Raw genomic sequence first — 21,376 nt, forward strand, 5'->3', positions numbered from 1 at the left:
AAAATGGATGAGCGCCCCGAGCAATTGACCCTGGGGCCGCACACCCTTGCGGATAGATGCACCTGTCCCTGCAGGTACCATCTAATAAAACTGGGCTTGAAAGAAGGAGGGGAGAAAGAAGGAGGAGAGAGAAGGAGAGGGAGAGAGCCTCGACGAGCCCTGCTTGCCTGCTACTGAAAATACCATGTTTCGTTGGGGGTTCAGGTGTACTCATTCATCAATCCATTGTGCCAAATGCGGCATCTTCCTTCGCAACACAAGCGTCAACTGGTAGTGTATGCACATTGACTGCGCGGTCATACCATAGATAGATCGCTGCCTTACCACCATTCTCCCCGAATTTGATGGATGGATGGCTGTTGCGTTTTTGAATCATCTCTACGGAAACATCTGGAGCATAAACAAACAAACAAAAACCAGCTTTCAACGAATATTTTGCCCAGTCCGCAGATTCAACGGGTCCGCTCAGATCGCCGGATGAAGGTCAATAGCCGGAGGGCATTTGCCATAGGCCCATGGCCAATCTTGGAGCTTGGACCTTTAATTTATCGACATGACGAGAAACTCTGTTTTGTGTAAATAGAATCAAAGGCATCAACAGTGCCGTCGCTTTGATTGCAGTGGCAGTGCAACTTGTTACAAAGTGCCCTTTGCTGGGTTTGAGAATTGTGGAGGGATCCCACGACTCTCGACATGATGCGCTCAGGTACGAGCATTATTCGAAATTCCGGTCCGCGACGTTGCAAGTCCTAACGAGACAATAGCACCGAGTCATTGTAGAGTTTTCGCTCAAAACCCGACTGGCTTCCAACGCCCGAGCTGCAGGAATAGACGCTCTAGGTCTCCCATACCGAGGCATCATTTGCTCCATGTTCTCCGTAACCCGATGTCTTATCTCTCAAGTTGTGGGCACAGTCCCTCTAGGTTCCGGTAGCTGATTATTACCCCGGACGCTCGGCTATACTTTGCTCGCCTGCCCCGGATCTAGCTCCATGTCGTTTATCGAGACTCAACTCAATATAGGCTGTTTGCTGGAAACATACCGACCATTAAAAAATGACGTTGGACGACACTGATAGGTGCTAATAGGTGTTGCCTGGCGTCTGAGTTTGAGGGCGGAATAGACACTGCAATTCCGAATTGAAGCCCACCAGTCACCAAAGGGCCAACAACCGTTCCGGCCATGGGACTAGTTCTGACTGGCACCGAAGCCATCCCAAAACATGGTTTGGCCCAAAAGCGCCGAGGCTAGTGACTCGAGCACTTTTTTTTTGGAACAAGTTTCGACATGATTGTTGTCAAGACGTGCCAAGCAATGATCTCAACGTCGTACAAGGATGGCCCAGACTCTGGGGGGGCGTGCGGGGAGATGGGGAGAATCCCATCTTTCCGTTTGTGATGATATCTCAGATTAAGTATTTTTGATTCCACGCCTTGCTAACGCCTAGGTAACTAGTAAAGTGGCGGTATCCGAAATGGATAGCCCAGATGCTACGATAGCAATTTGTCTTTTGTAGTACCACTTAGTGGACCTACATATAGATGTTATGTAGTTATCAAGAGACGGAAATGGCCAAATTAGCTTGACTCATGAGTGCGACCTCCTCCACTTCAGATCCAAGACGGGGAGCTTTAACGACCATGTTTAGATCACGTGATGTCGCGCTCAACCCGACCAGGCTTTCGCGTCTTACGTGACTGCTCGAGCATTGTGGCCACGAAAATCTCATGAAGCATCAATTCATGGATTCGGGAAATGGACTATCATTCCATCCATGGACATGACGTATCTAGTTTTGATATAGTTGGAACTCGTAAGTTTTTCAGAATTCGTCTTGATTTGTCAATCGTTAACGTTGTCTACAGATCGGCTGCCCACAGTTCAGGCTTCACAGGCCTTGAACGAGCTCCAGGATGATAGCAACCTTTATTTATCCACGGGCTTGGAAGAGCTAGACCAAGTCCTCTTGCCGCCACCACCAACCGGATCCCCAAGCTCCACCTCCATTGGCGGAATCAAGAAGGGTCAAATAACAGAGATTTGGGGTCCTCCTGGGACAGGCAAAACTGCAGTCTCGTAAGGCTCGCCCGAACCAACCTGGCTGTTCAATGATGATGAGGTGTTTTGTTTTTCTAATTTAACGTGCAGGATACAGTTGGCTGCGAATTCCATCCGTAATGGAAATGATGTTGTTTGGATTGGTAAGCACCGTACCCCCCTCATACTCTTTCTTACACATCGACTCCTCTGACGGCTTTCAGATTGCTTCCAAGAGGTACACGTCTCTCGACTAAAAAAAGTGCTAGCATCTATTACAGAAGATGCCGTGCCTGATGGCTCGATGGAGGCTGAACGACCCGCTGCGAGCCAGGGTAAGTTTGCACAATTTTCATGCTTGACCCTTCCACATTTCATGGCTTTGGTGTCACGGCCGAATGCAAAGTCTGTACCAGAAGGGACCGCCCTGATGGTCATAAACAACCTCTCCGCCTTAATAAATTCGTCTTTACCAAAGAGTATAGATGGGAAAGCAGGTCCCAAAGGCAACAAGGGTGGGTGCAAACAACTCCTGTACCAGTTCTAGCGCAGTTACTAACCGTGAGACCACCCGTAGGCCCAACACCTTCAACCAAGCGGCTCCAAGGTTTGCAATTCATCATCAACGCGCTTCAGAAAGTAGCAGCAACTAAGAATTGCGCCGTTGTCGTCTCCTCGCAATGCGCAACCAGAATGCAATCAGAACACGGGGCCACCCTTGTGCCAGCAGTCAATGCCTCAGTGTGGGAGCAAGGGATATCGACCCGAGTAGTCATGTTTCGAGATTGGGCATGGAAGAATGGTACACTTGTTAGCATTTTCGTGGCAGGGCTGCAGAAACTAGACGGCAAATCCGGGCACGACGCGATTGAGCGAGTTGCGGCCTTGAATATCACAAGGGTGAGTCTTATGGCCAGTCAGCTTTTGCATACCAGCAAACTCGAAACGGAGTAGGATATGCTTCTTGCTAACGGTTAATGGCGCAGGCTGGTGTTGAAAGAGTGGAATGCGATGCCTCCAACGCCCCCGTAGAGCCTGCTGACGTGGTTGGGCGAAAGCGAAAGCTGGAACAGACCGACTTGGAAGTCCCAGACAGCCAAGATGACGAAGACTATGGCTGGGCAGACGATGACGAGGCAGCCCTGCCAGCCCCTCCACCGCAGTGGCAAGGGAGTGAAGACGTCCTATTAGGACAGGAACTTGGCCTAGGCGACGATGGTAGGGATGAGGAGGAGGATGCCTGTGAAGGCAGCCACACGCCATCCTCAGAGGCCACTTATTAGAGACCGGTGAAGCACCGAATAATGCCGGGGCAAAAATAGCATAAAATGGGACCGTCGTACGGAGCCTCAACTCATGGAGCCTCCACCGTAAGTGAATCGAATGGGAGTATTTGACGGTGAGGGAGTCGATCTCAGCCAAGCAATTGCCGCCTGCAGGCACGCACAGGGCAAGGGGCAGAATTGGCCAACTGTCATGATTCAGGAACCCTCTCAACTTGCTAGTCTCGTATCAACTCGTCGGCGAATTGTCGGTTTGACCATGTCTGGCTGGCTTGGCCCGCGATCGGTCAATTCCGGTGCCAGCAGAAAGGGCTTCGTCGCGTCTGCCATTTCTCGTCACCACCCGGGCCATGCGAATGCTTCTGGAAGGCCCAAGAAAATCTCTTGACAGCATCATCGACACATTGGCTTGCGGCGCCCCACAGAGAAACCCGCGCTGGGCGCCGGAGGGACAGGCAGACAAGGGCCGATACACACAATATTGTACGGAGCACATAACATACAATACGGTTGAAGCACTGAGAGACGAAGAACCTGGCTCGTGCGCCCCACATTCTTGTCGTTGTACCTGTGGGGAGGAGGTACATTGGACCATGATAGAATTTTTCGCGCGTCATCCTTGATCTGCTCCACGTTTTCTTAATGGCACACCAGCTCATTCATCAGACCAGCCACCCAGCAGCGACAGCACCACCCTTCCATGTGAACCGGGGAGGGCGAACTAATCAATAAATTTTTTGAACAAGGGGAATATCTTGAATCGATAACCAAAAAGAGACCGAGTAGCGGTGCTAGGGTTCCCCTGACTATCTTGCGCCTAGCAGTCGGCTTCTGTTACTCCGTTGAGTTCGATTTCCTGGGGGCGAGATGCATTGTGCATGCCTATGCCTTCTCGGGGACAGTACTCATGCTTCGTCATGTATACATACACACATACCAGGCGCTACGGCATGGTTGCGCCTGTTCACAGTGGAGGCTTGGTTGTTGGTGCCTACAATAATAACACTGCGTACGGAGTACGTACATGCGGCCTCACTGCCAACACAAGCCATTCCTTTAAAGCGCAGCCACTGGGGTTGGCATAGATGTGGGTTGGGTATTGCTCATGTTCTCAATATTTGCACGTCTGAGTCACCACCGTCCAGGGCTTGGACAGCCTCGAGCTTTATTCTCATGCAACGAAGCCAGTTATGTACGGGATCTTCACTAACATGTGGTCAGTCCAGGCGGGTTTCCTCTGTTGAGGTTCTCAAGGCTGCGAGTTCGCATAAATGGATGCGATGATCAGTGGTCTCTTGCCGCCAATGACGGGCGATTACGATATCTCGGGCCTCCGCTTGGCCGACGATGGGGACTCTTAACCACAAAGGTTATAGCCACAGCAGATCTAATAGTTGATGTTTTATGATGACAAAATGTCTTCTCTAGGGTGGGAGCGAAGACAACTCAAGGCCACACTTCCATTGGAGAGTCCATAAATAGTTTCCGCTTTATGACAGGACGACTCAAACAGAAAGAAGCACACGCCCAAACCAACAATGCCCTGGAGTGCTTGAAACGCCTGAAACATCCCTGGTTCTGGGGTCTGACGAGGCTCGCATGCGATCTTACTTGGGGTGCGTATACTCCATATCTGCGGCACCAATACTCAGGCAGGCATAATTACCTACATACTTCCGCAGCACTTGCACCTAAAAGAATTAGCCTTGAGCTCGCGGCATAAAGCAACCATCTCCACATGTAGCCGCAAGTTGTGCTGATTGAGCCACGGGATAACATAGTCTGGCGCAGTTTTTGCAACCCAAGACGGGCACAAGGCAACTCATCAACTTCGGTTGGCTGCAACGACATGAAAGCACAGGGCGTTGGGTGATGCCCTGCAGCCGGAAACGCACCTCTCGCATCCGGCAGGGAGGCAGCAGTTGGCAGTGGACGGTAGAATCAGTCGATCGGGACGATACGATGCCTGTCTGTTTTGCGCTTTTATGCCCTAGTCGGCTGATTCGCAGCCCGATACATCAGGCCTTTGGACGAACCATCATGCCATTCATTGCATGAGCCCTACTTCTTTCTGGTCTTCGCCGGTTGCCGATGCCACTTTACCCCAATGTTTGGGGCGAATGTGTCGCAGCAACACTGGTTCGCCAAAGGACAAATCGCACAAGAACGAAGAGGCAAACCAAACAAATGGAAACGAAGCCCGCATTGTGCAGATGTCACCTCACTATTAGATGGTTTATATTTTCCAACCGGAGTAATGTTCCCGCCGGATGGTGTGACAATTAATCGAGCCAATGGAAAGTTCCCATGGTGTGCGGTGTGTCGTAGGAGACTTCCGAGAGGCTGCTCAAGTGAGGTTCCCCCGTGTTGCCGACACACTAAAACACATTGACAGATTCGCCCTGTTCCTATTCCCAGATTAGTATTGTTTATCTGCCGCATTCCCGGTTGTGCCCGGGGTCCGAGGGAACTAAGCCGGCAAGTCGTTACCGGCCCGGGCGTCGTTCTTGTCCCTCGGCATCAAGAGCTGTATGATGAAATTTGCAAGTCTGGGGCCGGACAGCGACCTACAACACTAATGCCGGATTGACAAGCGCACAAGGTTCAAAAGGAAGGCTGGATTCGGGCCGTGTAGGCAAGCCGCATCTAGGTAAAGTTTTTGCCGCTTTTATTATACCCGCATGCCTTGGTTCTTGGTTTCTTGGTTGTAGGATTTCCATCTCCCACCCTTTTAACAAGCGATGGTGCATTGTGATTCGCTGACATACGTCGTCTATAATCAGTCGATAATCTAGCTGCGACAAATCTACAGCGTTTGCATTGTGCATACATACGTACATACATGTCCCCCGCTCCCCCCTTTCCCCTAAATGCCGCGGCTATGTATGTACCCCAGTACGGCGGGTTGGTTTGTTTCATCCTGAATAGTTGCTGACTTGTTCTCGCCATCATTCGACTTTATCACTTGTGCAAATAAAACAGCTGATAATGACCACATGGTCCCGGTGCTGATACCGTTACCGTCATCAATCACATGCTAAAATGAACTCGATCCCCACACAATTTCTCCAGACCATGTTGGCTTTAGCCCCCCCCCCCCGAAATATCCGCGAGACACTTATCAAAGCTAAGCAGAGCTCAAGCCTCGTTTTTCAATTTCCATGTGAATTGCTCTGCGTAGTGCTTGCAAGCTGGGCTCATCTCTGTCCCTCTCACCTCTCCTATGCCCTGTCCTCTGCGCCACCAGGAACTGAGAATCGAGATGCGAATACTGACGTGTTCCAAGATTAAATTTCTGGGTTATCTTAAAGTTGTGGCTTGCTGGCTTGCGTGTCGATCTGTAACATTCCGTGCTGGTGATTGGTCATCTTGCCTGGTTTTTTCTCGGTGCGCTATTTTGCGGTCGCACATTAGCTAAGCTCCGCAAAACCCCGCCAAATCAATTTTACCAGTTGACGTTTTCACAAAAAGGACCAAAAGGCAGCTGCATTCTCAACCCACAACGCTTTATATAAAAAAAGAGCTATTATAAATGTAATCACTAAAGGTACGCGATCAAAGTGCGCCACTTTTTATGCTATTAAAAGTGCTACTAAAAGTGCAGCCAAAGGTCAATTGGTGCGGCGGGTTATAGCGCCTTTAGCTGCACAGCGCCTTTAGCTGCACAGCGCCTTTAGCTGCACAGCGCCTTTAGCTGCACAGCGCTTTTAGCTGTATAGCGCCTTAAGCTGCACTTTTAATAGCGTAAAAAGTAATGCATTTTTATCAGGTATCTTTAGTAGTTTATTTATTATATCCCTTTTTTCATATAAAGCGGTGTGGGTTAAGAATGTAACTGCCTTTTAGTAAAATCGTAAAATCAGAAAATCAATTTGGCGGGGTTTTGCGGAGCTTAGCTAATGTGCCACCGTACTATTTGCTGCAAGTTGTCGGGGACTTCGAACAAAAGCCATTTCGTCGAGATGGCCCAAGATCGCCCAGAGTGGTTCGATGTTTGAAGAAGCCGTGGCGATCATTGAGGGTGTATACGTAAACTTGAGAATGCTTCAATTTTTTTTTTGTTTCTATCTCGGGGTTGGAGATGCGTCGGCAGTACTGGATGTTCTCTGGATTTGAGCTCTGGGTGGTGTAGCGGCGGTGTGGTTTCATCGTTGCTCACTGGTACGCACTGGTTGGTAGTACTCTTGCGGCAGACGGATTGCGCATGCGAATCTGTGTGGCGACGAAGATGAGTTGTAACCGCTCTCTTAAAGTTGTTCGCATCCTGGTGGTGGCATGAGACGCGCATGTCTGCCGTTGAAGCGTACGAGCCTGGAGACCAAGTCTCGCGACAAGACGTATCCTGAGGGCCTAATAATGGAAGAATTCGGTCCTGTAGAAATCCATATCGCTTCAGTGCTGCCAAGTCATTCCTCTCTCAATGCATATTTGCAGTCCTTGGGATGCCAATCCATGTCTCCTTTCATGGTCCTAGCATGAGACCACTCCAACCATGAAATGGAGAGAAAGGCGGGAGGCCATATCGCCTTCCAACTGTTATCTAAGCCGTAGTTCTGGCGCCTTGTCCATCTCTGGAGTCTGAGTTGCGTGCAGTTGGCCCCCTCGACGATATCGTAGGTGGTTGAATAGTCGTGCCATCATATATTTGCTCGTCGTTGTTGTTCCAGGACCCCTCCTGAGCGCAAGTTTTTGTCAAGCTATACGATACTTTCGTGGTATTCTAGCTTTCTTTCACGATAAGATGCCTCCAAATTTGACTGACAATGGCAGTAAATCGTCATCTCTCTTCATGGAAGCGGCGTGCTCTGGTGAAGCAAGATCGGGACACAGGTATAGGGTAGGCTTGTTCCTTGAGAAGTATACGAATATGGTCTTGATGAAGCTGCTTGTGACTAGGGAGAGACGAATGATTGCTCCTTCTCTTCCGCATAGGAAACCGGAACTTGCTTTTTTTCTTCTCGATCTTGGTAGGCCAACCTGCCGCGATCCTTATATAGACGTCGAGTATGGAGTACATGGCATTCGTTCACTATCCTGGCTACTTGGGTGAACAACTTTGCCTTTTACTGATTGACGTTCCCGCCCCTTGTGAGACTCTGATCACACGATCCCCTCAAAATAAAAGAGATTAACATTGCATATGTTGCGGCTAGACGATCAGCATATACACTTACTTTGCTTAATGTGACGGTCGTCGTCGTTAATGAGTGTCTGCACACCGTCGCCGAAAGCGGTGAATCACGTAAGCATCAATTGGCCAATGACGAACCGGCAGCCCCTTCCAACCGAATGGTTCAGAAATCATCCTGTTGTGCTTCACGATTCTCAGCGCATGGCCGACTAGGCATCAGCGGGGGTGAGACTTTCACTTCAATATACTTATACTCGGGACGGCGTTTGTTGTTTATTACCTGAGTAATGAAAAGAGAGTCGCCTGTGTCGCAGAAGCGGTGGTGAGTAACCCGTCACAATCGTCCGGTCTCGCCAGCGACTGGATCGTTCGGTACGCAATGGTTTTCCCTCGTCACTGTCTTTACAAAACATTTCATCATCATTTATGCCGCCGCTTCTCAAGAGCTTTGACACACAGCGACCTCCAAGTACCGGGGCAGACAGCGTTGGATCGGAGCGACCCAGCTTTTTCCATGGTTATCCCAACCTACAATGTCCCCTATCATGTCTGCTCATGATGTTCATCCCTTATAATGCACCACTGCCTTGTTTCATCAAAAACTGACATCGCCGTCATACAAGATCATAATGTCTAGTGAAGCGAATGCTGGCAGCGTTGCTGCTACGGCGGACAAAGCAGAGAAGTCAAAGTTCTCATGGTTGTAAGCAAAGTTCCGACGTCGATACACGCAAGTGTAGTCAAGCTAACTATTGTACAGGCGACCACACCCCATCTTTGTGATAGTATTAGTTGGCCATGATGAGCAACCGTTTGGCATACAGAAGGACTTTCTCTGCCACCGCTCCGAGTTCTACCGCAAGTATTTTGCCGCGAACCAGACTGAGGACACTGTAGAGCACGTGGTCAAACTCGCCGACGCAACGCCCGAGGTGTTTGGGTTGGCGCAAAACTTCCTCTTTACTGGAAAAGTCATGTCGGATAGCGAGGGAGTTCCATCGTACGACTCGCTGGTAGGTCTCTGGAACCTGGGCCACAAGCTTGGTATTGACGGGCTCTGCGACAAAACACTCGAAGCCATGACGGAGTGCCGGAGGTTGACTGAACGAATCCCTTCGACACCGCTCCTGGTGCAGGTCTGGAGAGACACACCCGAGGGCTCGTCCATTCGGATGCTTCTCCTGTCCTGGGCGGCCGAATACATGAGATCGTCCGATGCCCGGGCCGAGTTTGCAAAGTCTCTGCCGCAGGAAGTACTCAGTGAGCTCGTGGTAGCTATGAGCTCGTTCGAGCTGGCCGCGCCAGCGCCAGCGCCAGCGCCAGCGCCGGCACCAGCACCGTCCCAGTCCCCCGTCGTGTCGGCGCCAGAGCTGCCTAGGAAAAACGTGCACTACCTGGAGGACCAGAGCGAGGAGGATCTCAACAACATCAGGAAGAACCGCCGCCTGAGCGGCCCGCCGACCATCATAGCAAGGACGGACCAGTCGCTCGGGCGCAAAGCAGCCCGCACGCCTCTGCCGAAACCGCAGAAGCGCAGGTCCAACGCGGCCTATGTCGACGGCCGCAACTTTTCTACGAATCAGAAACTCGACTTTTGCGCCGACCTGCTTACCAGGATGCTCTCGGGACCAGGTCAGGAACAAGAAGCCCCATCCATGTACACGGCATCCCGCGGGTGCAAAACTACGTGCTAACGTGAAATGAGCAGGCTTCTGGACAAGACTAGTCGGCCCATTCAGAGACCCCGTCGAGCCGGCCGAGGACGGCGTCCCGGACTACTTTGACAAGGTCAAGCGGCCCATGGATCTCACAACGATCAAGGCCAAAATGGACCGACGCGAGTACGCAAGCGAGGAGGACTTTGTCACCGACATGCGGCAAATCTTTGAAAACTGTTACACGTACTGGAAGAAGGGGGACCCGATGTGGCTAGCCGCAGAGAAGCTACAGAAGACGTTTGAAGACAAGTTTTCCCACATGAATAAATGGATCTCTAAGATGGGCGGTGAGGAAGCCGAGTAATCGCACGCCCGGGCTTCTCGTCTGGCAGCACAGCAAGGTAATACAGACAATTGTGTAATACCACTGGCGGGAATGGTAAAAGATACGAACGGTGGACATGGATCTCATAACAGCGAGCATACAAAAAACTGTCGACGTGTAAATGGGTGGTTGAAGAAAGAACAGGCTTGTCGGGAAAACGGTGGCCAGAGAGAGGATAGTGGGTTGAGAGAAACGCAAATTGTATTAGTGGTGATATCACGGGTGCATGTGTATAACGGGCTTATTTTGACATCTTTTTAGCCTGTTGACTTCCCGTTACCTTTGTGAGTATTGTTCTGGGTATTGTGGTGTCTAGAGGTGTGCTCCCTCGCGATTTGCAGCTGCTGACGTCATTATAGTGTTGTGAGATGCAGTGAGGCCATATGGACTGGACACTAATGCTGGGCTGTCCTGGGGAAATGGCACATCACAGAGTGAAGTCGATGACGAAAATACGGTGGATACGGACATTCGCACTGTCGCCCTTGCAAATGAATCAAAGTTGTGAGGGTGACCCTCGGGGAAAGGGGGGTTGATTCACTCGCAATGCAGGCGGTGCAATGTTTTCTAGATGCTACGAATTCAACTTGCCCCTTGCCGGGGTGTCTTGTTCATCCAAGGGTGATGGCAGTGAGCCAGTGACGGTACAACTCGACTTCTGCATGAGCCACGCAGTGGTGACGAGGAGGACGCAAAAGATGGTGGAGAGACACCGTGTGTTCAAAGACAAGTCTCGTAATCGCTGCAGTGAGCCGTCCACAAACTCACGGGCGAACCGTGTATTATCACGCAGCTTCCTAATTACGTGGCAATATCCCTTTAGACAATAGATCTGGAATACAATTGCCCTGGGAGCAAAGTCCTGGACGTGGTGCTTTCGCACGCTTCAATGGCAATGTCGCACATCCCTTTGATTCGAGGGCCGGAGCAATCGTGAGGTCCTTGTCAGCATTCGTCACCTTGGGAGATTTGGTGGAGATTGTTTTATTTCCCCCCTTTTCATTTCTCGTGCCCTTCTCGTGCCCTAGCAGATTCTCTGTAGTCCGCACTCCGTATTTAGTGGCAATCGCGAAGGTAAGATGAGACATTGTAAGACAGTGCATATGGACTGGACTTGGCAGACACGGGCCGGATGCTCGAACCACCAACGCCAATACGGAGTACGGAATAGAAGAAACGAAATTGACCAAGAAGCTCGCGCAGCGTATGATACCTATCTGGGTGTCTGTGCGGTTTCAATTGGTTGGATCTATCGGAGTCATAATTACGCTCTCTGGACCGGAGGATGGAGTGAAACCAAAGTCAAAGTCAACATGACTACGAAACTGGAGCGCACGGCAAACAAAGTTCAAAAATGCAATGGTCAGTATCTGACCCGGGCAAAACGACCTGAAACGAACTCATTTGGCCTCGCAGACTTGGCGGCGTTGGCTCGCTCCGACAGACCACCTAGCTGTTTGTTCCATCGCACCTGGGCGGCTCAAGTGCACAACAAAGAGGACGCAGAAGTGGTCACAAAAGGCTGCTCGTCTTCTAAAAGCAGTCTCTCAAGTAAAGGAGAGGCAAGGAACCTCTTTTTTTTCTTTTTTTTTTTTTTCTTAATTCTTGTTTTTGGAGCTAGCACACGGATTCGCTGTCGAGCTTGGCAGACGAATTCTTCGAGCACTAGGCGATACACCAGAGGAAACAGCTCAATGGGGAACAATAGCGCGAGAACGGCTTGGCTGGGCTTGATTTGGACCGTTAGATTGTTGGGCGGGTAACTAGTAGTAGACGGGTACCTGAGCGAAGTGTCCACAAGGTTGCATGTGGACTTTGGCGCCCCAAGTGGGCACATGACACGACCGACGTGGTCATCAAGTTGGGCTAGAAGCCGAGGAATGGTTGGTTCTGGATGCCCCTCCTTGGTGCCGCGTGGCAATGGACACACATTTCCCATGAGCCTTTGTGGATGATGCGTGGCATACGTTTTCGCCCCAGCGTTTGCCGAAGAGAATATTGGTGGCTACGTAGGGGCTGTGGTGACCCGATGGAACAAAGAAAAAGCCACGACGCGAATACTCAATGTGAGTGATTTGCTCAAAGACAAAGAGAGGTGGACTGTATGGAAAACAAGCGAGAGATTTATTTAATCGAGTGGATGAAGCCGGAAAGGACAGACAAGAAGGGGAGATGAACGCCTGACGATAATGGGCTTTAATTTAGGATAGCGGGAGAGCCTTTACTCAGAGTCGCCACTGCTTTAGGTCGGCTTTGTTTGCACCTCGCTCCTTCCAAGTTTAGGTTTTGGGTCTGGTAGTACTCCGTATCAAGATTTTGAACCCCTCGTGACTCATTCGCATGGCTGAGTTGACGATGACTGAGGCTCTTCGCATGAGGCTCACAACTTCAGACTTGCTACGTCCATCTGCATCAACCGTCGAGACTCCAAAGATCATGATGGAATATGTACTAACACATACCGCAATGTGGTACTCGAAAAGGCGGCCTGGTATTTTTGGATGGCCGCCAAATGTCAGTGGCGGTGTTGTTGCTGCTGCACTGGGCACGTGAGGGCCAAGAAAGAAAAAAAAAATTCATCGTCAGGACAGGTCGGCCACTGGTTGGCGCTGAGAACCACGCGGCCTAGGCTTAAAGCCAACGTTTAACTGGTGAAAAAGTGTATTCTCAATCTGAAGCAGCCCAAGTCGCAAAAATTGGCGGCTGCCCGTGAGCCAGTCTGTGCAGGCAAAGCAGGCCGTGGCAGTTGGCATCTGGGGCCCAGGAAACCATGAACGGGACCCGCTAATATGCATAGTCCCTGCCCCTAGTGCGGCCAAAACAGGGTATGGAGGGTACGCGATGGCGCGTTTTGATTGGCTGCAGGCCACTACCGACGAGTGCCTGGCGGGACTAATTGGCGCTTGTACCTGACCAAACGGTTCAGAGTTCCCCTGGTGGATCGACATCCGCTGGTCTCCAGATGCCCAGTCTGGGTTTCGGCTGAGACACTCAAACACCAAACCGCAGACAGCTGGCCGCGCGACCACGAGATGCGCAGGCCGTCGCGCAGGCCGTCGCGCAGGCCATCTGCTGAGCCGGGGCCTGGCACGGGCCAGAGCTGTGAATGGACCAAGGCCAGCCGTGGCTCTGGACGGGGCAGCGGGATGTGCTTGGGGTCGAGGTGTCGGAAGTGTCAAGGTTGAGTGTCGTGGACTTGTGTGGTTGCTGTCGCCAGGTCGAGCTAGGCTGGCCGCGGGAAATTAAAAGGAGTTGATCCTCTTGCCCGCCATGCTTCCATTGCCCCAATCCACTGCGACGCCTGGTTTCCTCTTCCTTCTTGCCCTTGCACCATCGTCAATTGCGTCTCCAGTTCACTCTCAAGCTCTTCGGTTCGAGTTATTTGCGCGCCGGGCTGCGTCCCCTCACTTCGCCGTCTTCCAGAGTACAACTTGACTCTGTGCCGCTCTTTTAGCAAGTACACACAGCCGCCATTCGCAACGCTCGCGCGCGTGCCACATTCGTTCCAAACAAACCCCTCCACCGATACGCCGTCGATAAACCAGTCACTTCGGTCTTCCTTGCAAGTCAACACCGGTCAAGATGCTTTTCCAGACTGTCGCTTCCATCGCCCTTTTGGCCACCGGTGCCGCCGCCGCCGCCCCCGAAGCCCGACAACCATACCGCCTGGCTGTCATGGCACTCCCCGGCCAGAGCCTGATGCGGCGCGATACCAGCGGCTACAAGCCCGACCAGAAGCAGTGCAAAGCCGGAAATACTTGCGCCGAGTCTTGCGGTGCCGATTACCAACAGTGCGCCGGTGGAAAACCCGATGTTGCCCACTGCTTCAACCCCAAGGCTGGGGAGTCCTGTTGCACCGACAACTCTGGCAGTAGGTTCATCCGCTCTTGGAGCCAGTTGCGCGGCGATGCTAACGTATGGATGTGAATAGACTCTTGCCAGGATGGCTACTACTGCACTCATGACAGCAAGGCCCAGACCTGGTGCTGCCCCAAGGACATGGACTTGAACGCTTGCGCCGCTGCGTACACCATATCTGGTCTCGTCGCTGCCACCTCCAAGCCTCCTCCGTCTACTACCTCTCAAGCTCCTACCACCACTTCTATTCCTCCGACTACCACGAGCAGCAGCACCACGAGCAGCAGCACCGAGATCAGAACTCCCGTCGTCACTACTAGTGAGAAGAAGAACACCACCGCCGCCGCCACCAGCAGCTCCACCACCAGCATCTCTACCGCCAGCACGGGCAAGTCCACCGCCTGGACTGCTGTCAACAGCACCATTAGCACCCATGTTCCTACCCAACCTTCTGCCGGCATTCCCTCCGTCACTGGCGTCCCTCTTCCTGCTCCCACCAACGTCAATGCCGCCGCGGCCGCTTCTGGTGTTAGCGCTTTGCTGCTCGTCGCTGCTGGTGTCGTCGCCCTTCTGTAGACAAACCCGGAAGTTGGAAGGATGCGCGAGCGAGTGAGGGAACGAAACGGGAACTGAACAAGAAACTCTTCACGAGTGGAGGCGTTAGGTCACCAGGATATGATCTTAACCCAGGGAACACAAGCGGCAATTACATACTTAATCGCAACCACGAGTTAACGAGTTTTTCACGAACCAATGGCAACGGCGGTACTTTTCTTTCTACATAATCCGGTCATCATTTGGGAGATTCAGCAACTTCCTTTTGGAGGGTATCCAAAAAACAAAGGAAGCTTGCTGTCTCGCCTGGAACTGTGTGTAACTTTTCCGAGTTACCCGCAAACAATAGGCCTGCAGTTTTTGTGTCTTTTTTTATCATCTTTTATTATTTTTTGACTCGATTCTTCTGTTTCGACTGGTTCTTTTTTCCTGCGATGATTCCCCTTTTATAGGCTGCGCTTTGCTCGAGTTAAGCCCGGTTTGGTGTTTTTCAATTTTTTTTCAATAAGGGGCCTGATTTGAAGTGGTTTTGTGGAGGACGAATGGTGCTCGGAACACTCGTACATTTACATCACCATTATACCTATTTGCTTAAGATTCAGAGCGGCAGCCACCTTTTGTCTAGAGCGATCTGGATGGGGGAGGTTGGCGCATGTACGTATTGGATTTAGTGGCCTAGACAGTTAGTAATTCAGTATTTGCACACACTTTTCTCTCTTGTCCTGCTTTGCCTATACCTGTGATGATGGTGATGGTGAGGCTGACGCTTGTTTACATGTTAACTGGTGTGGCTGACATTTCTAGCATGTCTTGGCAAGGAATGCCATCGCGTCCTAGCTCGCCGTTCTGTCAAGACTCAAGAGAGCTTAGTGGACCGAGCGCCTTGATTGTCTGGAATGTTGTGGCGGCTGTCACTCTGATTCACATGCGCCAGGCGGGTGAAGATTGCCCGTGTCGCGTTAGGACTGCTGTGCATGGGGTTGAATAAGGTTCGTTGGTCTCTTGCAACAGCCAATGGGTGTGCCGTGACTACCGTGAATTATCGTAAAAACCCGAATATCGCTAAGATACAGGATCGTTATAGACATGGTTCGCTGTAACGTGCCACCCCACAACATCGTTAGCCCCCCATTTTCGTCACATCCACAACGACGCGATTAATGCAAGAGCCCTTTTTTTAACATTTAATAACTTTATTAAATTAAGCTCTTTTAACCCTAAATTTACATTATAGCCCCTATTAATATCGCTTATAAGAATAAAATTAAAGCTACTATTAAAGACGTTAATTTTAGCCTTTTAAAGGTTTAAGTAGTCTAAGATTATAGCCTTTCTTAAATAACCCTTTATAATTAACTTCGCGGTTATTAACTAATTTAAGAGGTTAAGGTAAGCTCTTAATAATTATTATAAAGATAAGAGAAAGACCTAGTAAATTAAATTTTATATAAGAAAGAAGCTAATAAGCTACCTAATTACTATAACGTTTAAGCTATTATATAAGTTATTATAACTTAAGGTAATAATAGTAATTTAATTAAAAAGTATTAGGTTAACCGCTTTCTTTAACGTAACTTAAAGGTTAAAATAAAGGTATTATAAGGTATTAAGCTTAAAAGAACTCTTAACGTAATAAAAGATTAAATATAAGCTTTTTATAACCTTCTTAATTATTTAATTAAGGTTTAATTAATTAAGTTAACTTAAATTTATAACTTTAATAAAACTAGTATTATAAAAGAGAATTTTAAGGCTAATAAGATTATTAAAAGTAGCCTTATTAGATATTTAATAAGAATAATAGAGTCTTCTTATAAGTAAGCTTTAATTCTTAAATATATAAGTATTATAAGTTATTATATTAAGCTTATAGTTATCTTAAAAGGCTTAAAGCTTTAAGAGTAATAGTTTCTTAATTATTTTTTATATTAAGCTTTTACTTATAATAATTCTAGTTAAACTAATACCTAAATTATAATAAAATAGTTTAAAGAGGTCTTTTTACTAGAAATAACGCTTAAAAACCCCTTTTTATAGCGTATTCTCGTTTTAAATAACGCTAGGCTATATATTTTAATTAAATTAATATATATAGCTTATATTAATTATGTATAGCTTCTTTTTCTTTTAATAAAGATATTATATATTACCTAGCTATTAAATATAAGCGTTTTTAGGCTCTTAAAAACCTATTATTATTAATAGTAAGCTAGTATTATTAATTTTAATATCTTATTACTACGATAAAAACAGCGATTTATTTAAGCTTATAAGAAAGCTTTTAGAAAGGCCTTTATAATAATAAATATTAAAGCTAGATTTTAAGCTACTAGTATTTTTTCTATTAATATTAAAAGAGCTCTTTAATCTATTATTAAAGATAATAGTAAAAACGAGCCTATAATACTAAAAAAGCAGAAAATTAATAAATAATAGGTTTAATAAACGCCTTATAATAATAAAGAGATTTAAGCTTAAGTAAATATATTACGTTATAATCTTAATAGTATTAATCGCGAATATTAAACCTTAGCCTTAAAGGTTAATTATAGCTTTAATTAAAAGAATAGCCTTATTATAACCTTATCTATTAAAAATAAATATCTTAAAGCTAAATTTAACGCTTTAAAGCCTATTAGCTAAAAGGCTATTAAAAAAGACCCTAATTAAGCCTTTACTATTATCTCTAATATTATTAAAGTTAAAGCTAAAGCTAACTATATAATAGCTCTTTATAAAGAACGTTATAGCTATATAATTAAAGAAGATACCCTTAAAATTACAGGCATAAATTAGTCTAATATGGAATTTACGTTCTAGCTGTAGATAGCTGATATATGCTCTTTTCGTTGAAAAATGCCTTAATTTTAATGTGTTGTGATAGAGCCCTAGATATGACGAAATGGGGGGCTAACGATGTTGTGGGGTGACACGTTATTTGGTTTTGGCTGTGGAGAACAGAACCTGCGGGAGAGGCCGTCGCGCCGTCTCGGTGCTTGATCCGGGGGTAGCTGTGACGGGTGGGTTAGCGATGGCAAGTACGAGCAACTCCACTTGTGCTGACTTGTGCATTTTTGAATTATGATTTGTGAAGTCTTCATTGATGCTGGATCAGTGGATGTTCAGTACATGTTGCGCGATGCTCTCGGAGATGGCTGTTGGGAGTTTGATGACTGGCCCGTGCTGCGTGGTAGTATCGAGTAATTTGAAGCATAGTACGGAGTACTCTGTAGATGCATTGGGAAAGATGGTGCAGGGGTTGGAGATGGTTCGGATTAGCGAGATGACAAGACAAGGGAAGAGATGCTGATTTGGAAGGCCAGGTCCGAGGAGGTAACATTCGTCGGCGGTATCGAGGCGGTTCGAGGCAGGCATCTGGTGTTGTGGAGAGATATACGGAGTTGCACGGAATCTAATCGTTAGCGGCGCAAGCCGGGTCAATTTTAGTCTGAACAGGACTGCTCTGTTCGGATTGACGCCACGCCGTTGCAAGCCATCCAACGCAAAGCTGTGGCTGAGGTCTGATACACGATGGGAGTTCTTCATATCCCTTTGGCTGTGCTAAGGTGCCAGTCAGGTATCGGCCCCATTTTTCTGCGATACCTAACGGGTACCTTTTTAGCGTCAAGAAGGCCCCATACGCTAGGTTCGGCTGTAATATGTGCGATGTAGCTCTTTGTAACTCACAGCATTACTAGTACTTCTATCATCTTATTATTTCCTAGCGGGGCTAAGTATCTTTAAATGTAGGGTTTTTAATTGGCTAAAACCAGAATTCGATACCTGACTGGCACCTTAGCACAGCCAAAGGGATGCATAATACATAAATGATGTTATTTGCTGTTAAAATTATCGGCCCAGAGAGCGCTTGGACACGTCTCAGCTTTTGGTTCCGGATGAGTAGACTGGGACTGCCCTCCAAGGCGGTTATTTGGTGACATTTTATTCTTTGTTTCCCATTTCGAAACTTTACAGAAACTCCTGCAAATATCCATTTAAAATAAATGCACTCTTCGAGCAGGAGCCACCCACGCAGCAGCTTCCGATTAGCTGCCGACTCTTGCCTTGTGCCATCTCCGTCTCTAATTCGACAGCCATCCTGTGGCATAAGCGCCTGACCCGAACTCTGCCTGATTTTGGCATATGCCTCGCACAACCTGAAGCAGCTGCATGCCCCATCTCAAGCGCCTCAATATGAGGCCACCAGTGATAAGAATACCTCCGTGTGTTCCTGTATTCCCCTCATCATGGAATCTTACATCTCAGGCCGACATCTTGCTGTCTTGCCAGTTTTGTTGGTGCCATGGCCTTGGAGGCTTTGGGCGTCGCCTCAAGCGTCATTGCAGTAATCGAAATATCCGGACGCGTTGCAGCAATATGCTTCCAGTACTCGAAAGGAGTGAAAGATGCAAAGTCAGAAGCCAACCGTCTACTACGAGAGGTCAACAACCTCGGCGAGACGACGAGCAGTGTCCAGGATTTACTCGATGGCCCCTGTGAGACCACACTGAAGACGTCGAGCAAGCTCTTGGATGCGATTGAAGAGGCACGGATTCATTTGAGTAAATTAAAAGACGATTTGAGGCCGTCGTCGGCCCAAAAAGCATTCCGTAGGCTGAGAGTTGGCGCACTCAAATGGCCGCTAAAGAGCAAAGATGTGGAAAAAGTCGTCAAGCAACTTGGACGATGCGGGCAGAATATATCACTTGCTCTGCAAGTCGATCAAACGTGAGCTATTGAACAATGATAAGCCTAGCCGTTCTACCATACTCACACATATCTTAGGTCCATCCTACTTAGTCTTGATCAAAAGGCCTTCTTGAGTCGCCTGCCTATGGCAGCTGGAGCAACATACGATTCCTCCAGTGAAGAGAGCAACCCGATCTGCATGGAAAATACTCGTGTCTCTCTTTTAGATTAGACAACGCAATGGGTGGACGATCCATATGCCGAGTCTATATTTTGGCTCAATGGCATGGCTGGTACTGGGAAGTCTACTACGGCACGGACCGTTGCTCAAATACTTGCGAGGACCGGTTGTCTTGGTGCTAGCTTCTTCTTCAAGAGAGGCGAGGCGGACAGAGATAATCCCCGCAGGCTTTTCTCTACCATTGCGGCCCAGCTGGCGACCCGATTGCCTGACTCGGCAACACACATGAAAGATGCGATAGATCTTGACCCGACCATATTTCAGAAGGCCATGCTGGAACAATTCGACAAACTGATACTGCAACCCCTATCAAGGATCGTTTCTACCTTACTGAAGTCGTCTACGTTAGTGATACTCATAGATGCATTGGACGAATGCGGCGGCTCATACGATGACAGTCGGCGTGTAATTCACATCTTATCCCGAACTAGCAGTCTCATCACACTGCGTGTTCGAGTCTTCTCACGAGTAGACTGGAGCTGCCTATTCGGATTTTGTTTAGTTTGTCTAACACCTTATACCGGAACGTGGCGCTTCAAGAGGTGCCCGAATACGTCATACAACATGATGCTAGCATGTTCCTTGAGCATCAACTGGCAAAAATACGTGCAGAGTACAATGTCACAGTATCAGAAGACCGACGGCTTCCACTTACATGGCCTGGTTATGAGACGGTCCAGGCACTAGTGTGGATGGCTACCCCTCTCTTTATTTTTGCTGCCAATGTTTGTCGCTATCTCGCAGATCTGCGTTGGCACCCAGACGACCAGGTCGCCAAGGTGTTGTGTTATCAGACTAAAACGCAGCAGTCCAAGCTTGATACCTCCTATCGCCCCGTGTTGGATCCGCTGATTGAGGGTCTTGACAAAGTGGAAAAAGTCGAGCTCCTGCAGCAATTTCGAGCGATCGTTGGGTCAATTATTATTTTGACTCGTCCCTTTTCCTTTCTCTCACTGGCGAGGATACTGTATATTCCCAAGAGGACCATCGAGCATCAGTTGGATGGCCTGTATTCCGTGTTGAGCGTGCCAAACGTGTCGGATGCTCCTGTTAGATTGCTACATTTATCATTTCGTGATTTTCTCCTGGATCCTGACAAGAAAGACGAGAAGCCTTTCTGGGTAAATGAAATTACGGCACATGACACAATGGCCTCCAAATGTTTTCGCTTAATGGATGATTCTCTGCGAGAGAATGTTTGCAACCTCAAGGACCCGGCCGCGTTGCAGACTTCTATCGATCCAGAAAGAGTGAATGAGTGTATACGCGACGATGTTCAGTATGCTTGCGCCAATTGGGTGCTGCATCTTCAGTTGTCAAAATCTACCATAAGCAACAATGGTGAAGCTCATGAATTTCTTAAAAAAAAGATTTGTGCATTGGATGGAGGCTCTTAGTTTAATGGGACGAGTGAGGGAGACCATCGACATGATGATGGCTTTGAAGGGGCTCTTGGCTGTAAGTGCTTATGGCATCGAATCATCGCTTGAAAAGGCAAGTTGGCGTTGACAAAACAACAGACTCAAAATAGCGAAGAG

At 48.4% G+C, this 21,376-nt stretch overlaps 5 protein-coding genes across 6 annotated transcripts; all 5 read left to right on the forward strand.

Annotated features, from left to right (window-relative positions):
- Positions 1–1,756: 1,756 nt before the first annotated feature.
- On the forward strand, positions 1,757–3,321 carry J3458_001950 (uncharacterized protein; the record flags this gene model as incomplete). The annotated part of the gene is made up of 6 exons (XM_007816583.2): positions 1,757–1,814; positions 1,867–2,077; positions 2,150–2,202; positions 2,263–2,553; positions 2,616–2,938; positions 3,025–3,321. 6 exons carry the CDS (start codon positions 1,757–1,759, stop codon positions 3,319–3,321), a joined length of 1,233 nt encoding a protein of 410 aa, XP_007814774.2.
- Positions 3,322–8,629: 5,308 nt separating this feature from the next.
- On the forward strand, positions 8,630–11,400 carry J3458_001951 (uncharacterized protein). 2 transcript variants are annotated; one of them, XM_007816584.2, is made up of 5 exons: positions 8,641–8,774; positions 9,076–9,155; positions 9,213–10,084; positions 10,161–10,779; positions 10,855–11,293. In XM_007816584.2, exons 2-4 carry the CDS (start codon positions 9,082–9,084, stop codon positions 10,472–10,474), a joined length of 1,260 nt encoding a protein of 419 aa, XP_007814775.2. In that variant the 5' UTR covers positions 8,641–8,774; positions 9,076–9,081; the 3' UTR covers positions 10,475–10,779; positions 10,855–11,293. The 2 variants fall into 2 exon arrangements, with proteins under 2 accessions (XP_065978902.1, XP_007814775.2); XM_066117014.1 differs by having other exon boundaries at positions 8,630–8,824; positions 9,213–10,779; positions 10,855–11,400.
- A 2,677-nt stretch (positions 11,401–14,077) lies between these two features.
- Positions 14,078–14,929, forward strand: J3458_001952 (uncharacterized protein; the record flags this gene model as incomplete). The annotated part of the gene is made up of 2 exons (XM_007816585.2): positions 14,078–14,366; positions 14,427–14,929. 2 exons carry the CDS (start codon positions 14,078–14,080, stop codon positions 14,927–14,929), a joined length of 792 nt encoding a protein of 263 aa, XP_007814776.1.
- Positions 14,930–19,211: 4,282 nt separating this feature from the next.
- On the forward strand, positions 19,212–19,829 carry J3458_001953 (uncharacterized protein; the record flags this gene model as incomplete). Its single annotated transcript, XM_007814254.2, has 2 exons — positions 19,212–19,636; positions 19,694–19,829. The coding sequence occupies 2 exons, from the start codon at positions 19,212–19,214 to the stop codon at positions 19,827–19,829; spliced, it is 561 nt and encodes a 186-aa protein (XP_007812445.2).
- Positions 19,830–20,530: 701 nt separating this feature from the next.
- On the forward strand, positions 20,531–21,235 carry J3458_001954 (uncharacterized protein; the record flags this gene model as incomplete). Its single annotated transcript, XM_066117015.1, has 1 exon — positions 20,531–21,235. One exon carries the CDS (start codon positions 20,531–20,533, stop codon positions 21,233–21,235), a length of 705 nt encoding a protein of 234 aa, XP_065978903.1.
- Between the last annotated feature and the right edge of the window lie 141 nt (positions 21,236–21,376).

The sequence above is a fragment of the Metarhizium acridum genome (assembly GCF_019434415.1).
Source record: "Metarhizium acridum strain ARSEF 324 chromosome Unknown scaffold_1, whole genome shotgun sequence".
In the NCBI taxonomy this organism is placed as follows: domain Eukaryota; kingdom Fungi; phylum Ascomycota; class Sordariomycetes; order Hypocreales; family Clavicipitaceae; genus Metarhizium; species Metarhizium acridum.